Consider the following 9,112-nt stretch of genomic DNA (forward strand, 5'->3'; position numbering starts at 1 on the left):
TAGTCACGGCAACGTGTCAAGCTAAGAGCTAAACGGACACACGTGCGTCGTTACATTTAACGAGGAGGCTTTTATTTTGTTGCGTGTGACACCGGAACTACATCAAACGTTTGAAGCTCGTCTCCCGCGCTCTTCGAGAGCTGTCACGTTACCATAGCAATGGACAGAAGCGCGTGGGAGAAGACGCTCACCTGCTTTCAGGTAATTCATACCTTTATACCAAAAGTTAATGAAGTCAGCTGTTTAGCTTTTTTAGCCTGTTTAGCTTGTTTGCTAACCCTGTAAACCGGCTGCTAACGGTAAAACGTTGCTATTGTTTTTAGCATTGACGTTAGCATTAGTTAGCTAACATTACTCTCTCCGGTAGGCAGCGGCTCGTGGATACTTGGTGCGAGACGAAGTCCGTAGCGCGCGAGAAGACTTTGAGGACATCGTGAGAGAGATCGATGGAGGCTCGAGCCACGTGGAGTGGAGGGAGACGGTCGTCGCTATCCCCCGCTTTACGGACACCGTAGGCGGCTTTAACCGGAGCTTCATTGTGAGTGAATCAGCTGATCGGTGCCTCAACCTCGCGCCTGTTCTCGTGCGTCTTCAGGACGGAGATGTCTGTCCCCAGAGCTCATCATCATCATCACCATCATCATCATCAGGAGAGCATCGTGTCCTCCAGGAGAAGATGGAAGCAGAGAGAGATGACTGCGACGCTGCAGTGAGACAGAGAGAAAGACAGGTGGAGAAAGACGGAGACTCCACCACCGTGTGGAGCAGTTTGGAGCTGGACATGAACTGTGGTGACTCTCACGAAGGTGAGAGCTGTGACACAACAGTCATAGTTTACTATTATAATGAGATTATAATGAGATTGCTTACTCTCCATTCATCATGATTCATTCATAACAGAGGTACACGGTTGTGTTATGTTAACAATTCGTTTCCTTTAATTCAGAAACTGTGAGAAAATTACCATAATGTCCAAACACCCAATGAGATGCTTTAACAAACTGAATATGCAATTAACAATTAACCAAAGAGAGAAGTAAAAACAAAACGTTTGACCTTTGTGTGAAACACATGTTGTACTTCTGTGATTCCTTATGGGTCATTTTTACCTTCCTTCCTTCCTTCCTTCCTTCCTTCAGCTCCCCGGCGGTCCTGTACCCCAGAGGCCCTGCGTCTGCACAGAAACACCCTGACCATGGAGCTGGTCTGGCTACAGCAGGCCATTGGCAGCAGGAAGAAGGTGAGACGGAGGAACTGGTTGTTTCCTCTGCTTCAAGACAGGATTCACTCAGTGACCCTCAGAACGAAGCATCAGAACAAATACCTACAGTGGAGGAATGATGGTTCATTGTGTGTCTGCAGCACCAGTAGCTACTTATTGAACACAGCGCACACACGCCGGAACCAGGATTTACTTTCCCTTCTGTCTTCTGTCCCACAGTACTTGTCCCTGAAGGACGGGCTGAGCGTGTCCTGACAGCAGCCCTGATGTGAACTGGACTGGACGACGTGGGACTGAAGGCCTGACTGCTGTCTGCTTTCAGTGGCGTTCATCACGTGTTTGACAGAAAGCTGTACGTTGTACATATTATTTGCTAATTTAAAAAATGAATGAAATTGTATTTGTCTGCTGTTGTTCGCTGGTATTGCGTCATACGGTGGTTACTGATGTGTCTCAGTCGGGGGACAGGTCCTTGGATCACAGTGAATGAGCTTCAGACAGACAGTCTGTCTCCTGTGAAGCTGCTGCTGTCTGTTGGTGTTATTGTCTCCACAGGAGGAGGCTTTGAAATGCAGAAACATAGAATAAAAATGCACTTTTTAACAAACAGTCTCTGTCTTATTTCCATGCTCTCAAGAGGGTTCATCACCTGCCGGTTCATTGCACTAATGCTAATATGCATGACATACTGTGCAGTTATGTTTTGGGGGGAGACGCAGACCGACTGGGTGAAGAGGTTATCTTATTGATTCAGCTCACAGCTCGGTGACCCGCCCACTCTCCGCTCCTCCCGTCCCTCTCTTTTGTTGCGGTCGCTGCCGATGGTTTGTCCCACAAAGCCAGTCATTGCTGCCACGCTGCCATAGCAACCAGGAAATACTCAACCGCCGTCAGTGGAGTAGAGTGTGTGTGTGTGTGTGTGTGTGTGTGTGTGTGTGTGTGTGTGTGTGTGTGTGTGTGTGTGTGTGTGTGTGTGTGTGTTGGGGGGAGAGATAGAGCAGAACGTGGTGAGCCGTAGTCCAGACGAACCACAACAACGCAGGGGACTGATTTTCACCTTCTGCCTTCAAATTCTACGATCTCTCTCCGTCGTCCACTCAGGCCTGTGAGTCACCGAATGATTTGTGAACGAGTGACTGGAAGAATGTGGCGAGTGAATGCGTTGTCTGGTGCATGAAGAGGGTCGGTCAGGCTGAGTGAGTTGACGCATGTAAGTGAGGGAGAGATAAAAACAGCCTCTTTAAACCGTGTCTGACCGTGACGGCTCGTAGATGGCTGCCACCGCCGCCGCCGCCGCCACCACTCCCCTGCCTCCGGTGAAGAGCGTGGTGGTGTATAAGAACGGAGACCCCTTCTACGGCGGACGGAGGTTCGTGGTCAACCGGAGGCAGGTGGCCACCATGGAGGCCTTTCTGACCGAGGTGACCCAGGGCGTCGGGGCTCCGCTCGCCGTCAGGACCCTGTACACCCCCAGACAGGGCCACAGGGTCGCAGACCTCCAGGGCCTCCAGACAGGGGCCCAGTATGTTGCTGCTGGCTTTGAACGGTTCAAGAAGCTGGAGTGAGTACAAGAACTACTGACTGTTTGGAAAACAGATGTGAATATATATATATATATATATATATATATATATATATATATATATATATATATATATATATATATATATATATATATATATATATATATATATCTTTTTCTTTTGTCGTATCTGTTGTTTTGATGTTCAGTTACTCCAACGCCAGAACGAAGAAGCAGCCTGCGGCCCGTGAAGAACCCCAGGTAGGCTTTGACTGCGTCACGTGTCACAGTCCATCACTGATTAACCCCGGTCTAACCAGGAGGAATGCACTGTACTCATATCGCTGTCCTCTATTTGAACTTCTGCCACATCAAATATGAAAATGTGTTCAGGACTTTCTGTGATCCAGACTCTCTGGATGACACATTGTTGCGTTTGGCTCTAGTTAGATTAGGACCGGCCTTTGTGCTGACCGGCTCCATGATGTCACTGGTTGTCGAGTAAATTACAGGAAACGATGGTATAATGGTGGTGCTGTTCATCTGTTCATCGACCGTTTAAAGGTCTGTGTGACACTAGGTTCAGTGATCACAGCTGGTCTTAGATCAGAGGTTAAGATCATCTCAAGTCCTTTCTCTTTTGCTTGTTTACGATGATGATGATGATGATGATGATGATGATGATGGTGATGGTATCACTCACACACAATAGATTACAAACAAGTACACACACATACACACTCATGTATTCTAACCAGCTGACCGCTTGGTATCTTAAGAAATCACTCTTACTTTTCTGAAACACGTGAAAGCAGCGGGGAGTGATTGTGTGTGTGCCTCGGGCGTCTGCCATCTTGGTTCCTGCATGCCTGTGTTGTGGTTGCTGTGGAGCAATGCAGGAAGTGTGTCTGTGAGTGACACGCCGTGTTCGATTCCCCGCCGGTGGAACAAAGAGCGACGCTTCCACGCAGTGCGATCAGGGCCGCGTGCTTGTCCGGACAGGCCCGCGTTCACCACCCCCCCCCCCCTCTCTCTAAACGCATTACACGGCCGCTTCACAGTAACAACAATAAGGGGAGATTATCAATGTCTGCTTTGCTCTGCGCTGATTGATTCAGTCCGGCTGGCAGACACGGATATTGGCTTCATTGATGCGGGACGACGTGGGGATCAGACCGTGAATGAGTTGAAGAAGTCTCGAGCGTTTGTCTCCTCGAGCGACATGAGCGGAATCGTTAGTCGGTCATTACACGTTTAGGACGACTGTGATGGACGTGCAGGACATGAATGATGTAAAACTGATTTTCAAAATGACAGCACTGTCATGTTTTGCAGTCATGTGACTTTTTATGTTGAATATCTTCTGCAGGCCAAAGTAACTCAGAGGCCAAATGTTTCAGCCAAGTGGAGGAAGTTTATCCCTCTGCCTTGCATCTTACAGTGAGTGAGACAAACTATGAACACACACACACACACACACACACACACACACACACACACACACACACACACACAATGAATTCCTGTGTTTTTAGTAACGTGTTCCCGTTTTAACCTGTAGGGATGTAATGTCAGTCAGACAGGAGCCTCAGAGGATGAATCCTCTTTCTTCATGTTCCCGTCAGGATGAACTGTAACACCTTCTGTAATAACTCTGACTTTTCATTTAGTGCCACAACATGAGGTCAGTTTATATTTGTCCAGGGAAATATAGCAATAAAACAACTGTATCTCTGGAAGATGCCCTACTGAAGACCCAAAGCTCTGCCTGAACGTTAGAGTCAGGATTGTAGATGTTGTTCCTCGTCTCCTACCTTGGTTTAACGTTGGTATAGTATCGTGTCACGACCGCTATAGACAGAAGGAACTGTTTCGTTGTACATATGGGCTTGAAATGTAAATAAACGACCCTTTCTGTGCAGCGTTTTCCGTAATGGAGATCTCCTGTGTCCACCATTCCGGTTCATCATTCCTCGGAGCATGCAGCAGAACCTGGAGAAGATCCTGAGTCTGATCACAGAGAAGGTCAGCTTACGGACCGGAGCCGTGCGCAGGTCGGTGACACTCGACGGCTTCACATGCACTCTGTGGTGAATCTCCCCCTAACCCCTGTGCTCCACCAGGTTGTGCTCTTTGGAAGGAGCGACCGTGTCCTCAGCTGTGGAGCTGGAGACGGGCCACTGCTATGTTGCCGTGGGAACCGAGAGGTTCAAGAAACTTCCGTATGTGGAGCTGTTGGTTTCAAAAGCCACAGAGAGGTATTGTTGTCCAAGGCCCTTTGTGTAGCCGTGCGTTTGTGCGCTGAGTCGCCGGCTGCAGACAACGCGGAACATGAACAAAAGAACCGTTTCACATGAAAGTGGTTTTCTTTATTTTGTAGATACAACCAAGGAAAGAGGAGGCTGTTGAGGAGGAACGAGGTACCTGTACTTAATGATGATGTGTTCCCTCCCTCCTGTCTGAAGATGGTCTGCAGCTCAACGTGTGTCAGGTGTGATGAGCAACATGCTGTCTCCTGTTCCTCTCAGAACAGGAAAGCACGGAGCGGTCCAGAAGACCAGTACAGTGACTCAGCCCTGCTGGACTCCCCAGAGGTGAGAACCCCCCCCCCCCCGTCTAACACTACAAGAGCCATATGTAGAGACGGTTCAATGCACCATGAGACGAACTGTGCAGAGGGTGTGTTGTGATATCAGATGTATTCGGTTGCATTCCATGGATTTCAGGCAGATGGCCGCAGGGTGAAGTCGACAGGAGACGAAGCTGCAGCCGCAAAGCAGAGGAGCAGGAGGGAGGCAGCGGACGAGACCTCCGCCTTCTTCGCCAGGCCGGTCAAGATCCGCAACTACAGGGGCCAGCCCAGACCACCGCCCAGCCATGGATCTGGTCAGAATCCCCGTCTTTATACGTCCGATCTTACCTCTTCACATTCACTAACGAGTGTGAGGCTTCTTGTGTTCATCGTTACATCAGCAGCGTTGTGGTTTCTGTTCGTTCCAGTCCAGCCCAGCGTGTTCAAACGAGCAGCGAGGAAGAGGAGAGAGGAGGTACGAGGAGCCGAGGAGGTGCACGAGGACGAGAACACAGCTACGGAGCTTCCTGTCGACCAGGTCTGCCGTCACTCAAAACATCAGTGAAGGAGGTTGAACTAATTACTGAAGCTGTGTTGAAAGCAGAGGTTCTCCTAAAGCGTGTCTCTCATGTGTGTCTAAAGAGAGCTGCAGAGATAGTGGAGGACGAGGAGTCGAACCCACAGCAGGTACGTCAAACACTTCTGTCATGGTCCATGTCAGTTTGTACAATGTAGGACAACCTCTATATAAGACATGGATCCATGGTAATGAATGGATGTGCACGCATCATGGTGCCCTTTGTGAATTACAGGCGACAGTTCAAATATGAATATGTGACTCATGTGACACTGTATTCTGCATGTGGGGGAAAAAAAAAAAAATCACATAAATCCTTATTTGTTTCTCTCAAGAAACGTTCACAAATGACAGAGAGTGAGCAGCACAGCGAACACAAACAGGTGCAGTGTGCAGTCGAGTGTTAATAGAAACATGTTTCTGTATGAATGGGTTCAGAACGTGATACAGTTTTCCTGTAACAGACTCCGTCATCTGAACAAGATGGTGTTAAAGAGACGGAGCATTCTGCTGCTGAAACACTGGTACCAATGCACACACACACACACGCGCACGCGCACACGCACACGCACACACACACGCACACACACACACACACACACACACACACACACACACACACACACACACACACACACACTATAGTCAGAACTCAATGCGTGTCTCTTTTCAAAAGGAGCCTGAGCTGAAGCAGACGTCTTCAAAGGCCTCTCCACCTCAGAACGGGGAGGAAAAGGCAAGTGGACTTACCTCCCAGCGTGGTGATCGGGTCCAGTGAGAACCTCTTCTTTTTCTCTGTTTTAAATCATCTGCTCCAACAGGAGAACCTACGGAACCATCATCAGGAGGACCGGTGAGCAACGAGCAGAGGATTCGATAGCAGCGGAGGAGTTCTCTGTGACTAAAGGATGTGATGAAACAAACATCATTCATTCATGCTGTTTTCTTTTAGAACGTGTGAAGAGGCTCAGATAACATTAGAACAAGAACTACAGAAGATGCAGTGTAGATGTTCAATGATGCAGTTCATTCCATATATAACATGTACACAAGAAACTATATTTTTGGGACATTTTAAGCCTAAAAGCATTTCTGATCTGCAGAAATCAGTGACGGAGATCATCGTGTTTTGTCAACAGTTTATTAATAAAATATCAGCCACACCTCAAGCTGAATAGATGCAACAATAACAGAGTCGTCAGTGTTTTGTGTCTATTAAATACTGTGACAATAAAATATATATATTACTATGTACACTTATTCCTGACATCTGTACAACTTGTTGGGACCCGTTCACAGTGAACACCGGCAGCCTCAGTGTTGGTGTCGGGTTCACCTCGAGGCCAGACGAGATTTAGAGTTAAACCAACCAGTTACACCAAATGGGTCCATTTCAGACTCCAGCCGTATTTGTATGTGGCCTCTGTTGCGTCTATGCAGATGCCAGTCACATGGCGGGGCAGCTGAGCGCTTCAAAGTAGAAAGTTAACAACCACCAACTTCTATGCGAGCCGTAAATCTAGTCTGGCCTCGAGGTGAACCCGACACGAACCCACGACCCGTTCAACTCGGTGTGAGGATCCTGGACAGGTCTTTAGAAGCTCACGCTGACTTAATGCAGGCACAGCTCTCTCAGCAGAGCCGTTACTCTTAGGAGTCACCGTCTGAATCTAAATCACCCCCCCCCCCCCCCCAGTCCTGATCCATCTCTGCTTCGGCCATCCTTCCTCAGTCACTCAGGAGAGTTCCTTTCATTCCTCGTCTCCGTCAGTGTGCAGCCTGCGTGACATTCTGCTTCTCGGCGTCTTCGCCGTCAATGGAGCTCATGACGCACAGAGTGATGCCAGCCATGGTGAGGAACATTCCTGCCACTGCCTCTGCAGAGAGGGAGGAGTGTGTAGGACATGAAGGACAAATCAGAACACAACCAGTACAATATTATTCAATGAACTGCTCAGTGATGTCTGGGCATGCCACTCAAGTAACACTGAGCTAACGTTACTCGAGTTGTTGTTTGACTCTAAAGCTTGCAGCATTCCCAGATTTGTCCTCGTGGATGATCGGCACCGCGCTGTGAATGACATGCCAGCGAATGTTAATGAGTCACTTACGTTTGCCTCCGAACTCTTCACCCAGTAACTTGCCAGTGAACAGAGTGCAAAGGAAGGTGAGAGAGTTGGCCACAGGAACAGCCAGCGATAACTCTGCAGAAGAGAAGTGGATGTAATATTCTGCTCCCTAATGAATATGCTGCTCCCCCCCAGACTTTGTGTGTGTGTGTGTGTGTGTGTGTGTGTGTGTGTGTCTCACCTGTGGTGGACAGTGTATAGTAGTAGACCAAAGAGCCACTCTGGTTCAGCAGAAAGGGGACCAGGTACTGTGGAGAGAGAAGGGAAAATGACACCAAGTCATATTTTCAAACAGGCACACGGTCAAACAACGGACGTGACGTCAGGACTTACGTTGAGGTTCAGGAACAGGAACTTGACCTCGGCCAGCAGCTGTGACACTCTGTTGTTGTGGCGCACGTGCTCTATCCCCTCCGCGCCTCTCTTCAGGAGGGGGTTGGTGCAGCCCCACAGCACCGACACCAGCAGGAGGCTCAGCAGCTCCACTGCAATGCACAACAGTCACCGCGTCGCTCCATGCTAACATATGCTAATGCTACTGCTAAACGATCCACGACCGAGCACAACTCGATGCAGACAGCAGGACAGCGGTAGTGCAGTTAGCGCCTACTGTATATACAGCCTGTGATGCTAACGCTAGCTTACTTCCTTAGCGTTAGCTCACAGATGTTAGCGGTGTTTGGCTCAGTCCTGTTATTATTCAAGCTTACGAGGGATTGATGCTTAAGAGTACTTATATATTATATCATATGTTCGGTATTATATACAATCAGATATGATTTTAGAGAGTAAACCGGTTCGTTGGACACTCACCTACGGTCACCATCGTACTGTAGACGTTCACCGTCAAGACGCATTCAAGACCGATCAACTCAGTTTATAGTGAACATTACGTAAAAGAACAGATTAATGAATAGTTTCAAAACTATTCATTTATTCGCTTACCTGACCTGGAGCCATTTATTCATAGAGAACATTAATCAAATAAAGCAGCGGACGATTTGATGTGATGAGTCATCTGTTAACTGAAACGTTCTGCAACGTTTCTTGTGATCTTGAATGCTGCTTAAAGGTTTTTCATGTTAATGGT

The 9,112-nt window shown here is 48.2% G+C and overlaps 3 protein-coding genes across 8 annotated transcripts; 2 read left to right on the forward strand and 1 right to left on the reverse strand.

The window, feature by feature from the left end:
• The first annotated feature begins 98 nt into the window (after nucleotides 1–98).
• Nucleotides 99–1,806, forward strand: iqcc (IQ motif containing C). The gene is made up of 4 exons (XM_068726422.1): nucleotides 99–201; nucleotides 368–806; nucleotides 1,140–1,240; nucleotides 1,442–1,806. Exons 1-4 carry the CDS (start codon nucleotides 160–162, stop codon nucleotides 1,475–1,477), a joined length of 618 nt encoding a protein of 205 aa, XP_068582523.1. The 5' UTR covers nucleotides 99–159; the 3' UTR covers nucleotides 1,478–1,806.
• Nucleotides 1,807–2,094: 288 nt separating this feature from the next.
• On the forward strand, nucleotides 2,095–7,104 carry dcdc2b (doublecortin domain containing 2B). Of its 6 annotated transcripts, XM_068726441.1 has the most exons (14): nucleotides 2,096–2,783; nucleotides 2,954–3,005; nucleotides 4,114–4,184; nucleotides 4,667–4,798; nucleotides 4,868–5,002; nucleotides 5,125–5,164; nucleotides 5,273–5,338; nucleotides 5,471–5,630; nucleotides 5,745–5,854; nucleotides 5,959–6,003; nucleotides 6,229–6,276; nucleotides 6,358–6,417; nucleotides 6,570–6,629; nucleotides 6,715–7,103. In XM_068726441.1, exons 1-14 carry the CDS (start codon nucleotides 2,494–2,496, stop codon nucleotides 6,748–6,750), a joined length of 1,305 nt encoding a protein of 434 aa, XP_068582542.1. In that variant the 5' UTR covers nucleotides 2,096–2,493; the 3' UTR covers nucleotides 6,751–7,103. The 6 variants fall into 6 exon arrangements, with proteins under 6 accessions (XP_068582541.1, XP_068582538.1, XP_068582539.1 ...); XM_068726440.1 differs by having other exon boundaries at nucleotides 2,095–2,783; nucleotides 6,358–6,629; nucleotides 6,715–6,753; XM_068726437.1 differs by having other exon boundaries at nucleotides 2,095–2,327; nucleotides 2,494–2,783; nucleotides 5,125–5,338; nucleotides 6,358–6,629; nucleotides 6,715–6,753.
• tmem234 (transmembrane protein 234) lies at nucleotides 7,019–8,885 on the reverse strand. The gene is made up of 5 exons (XM_068726442.1): nucleotides 8,836–8,885; nucleotides 8,356–8,507; nucleotides 8,204–8,270; nucleotides 8,005–8,097; nucleotides 7,019–7,770 (listed from the first exon to the last, which is right to left on the reverse strand). Exons 1-5 carry the CDS (start codon nucleotides 8,846–8,848, stop codon nucleotides 7,661–7,663), a joined length of 435 nt encoding a protein of 144 aa, XP_068582543.1. The 5' UTR covers nucleotides 8,849–8,885; the 3' UTR covers nucleotides 7,019–7,660.
• Nucleotides 8,886–9,112: the final 227 nt, after the last annotated feature.

Source organism: Cebidichthys violaceus, unplaced genomic scaffold (assembly GCF_023349555.1).
Source record: "Cebidichthys violaceus isolate CVI_PGR_0920_01 unplaced genomic scaffold, fCebVio1.0.p SCAF_39, whole genome shotgun sequence".
In the NCBI taxonomy this organism is placed as follows: domain Eukaryota; kingdom Metazoa; phylum Chordata; class Actinopteri; order Perciformes; family Stichaeidae; genus Cebidichthys; species Cebidichthys violaceus.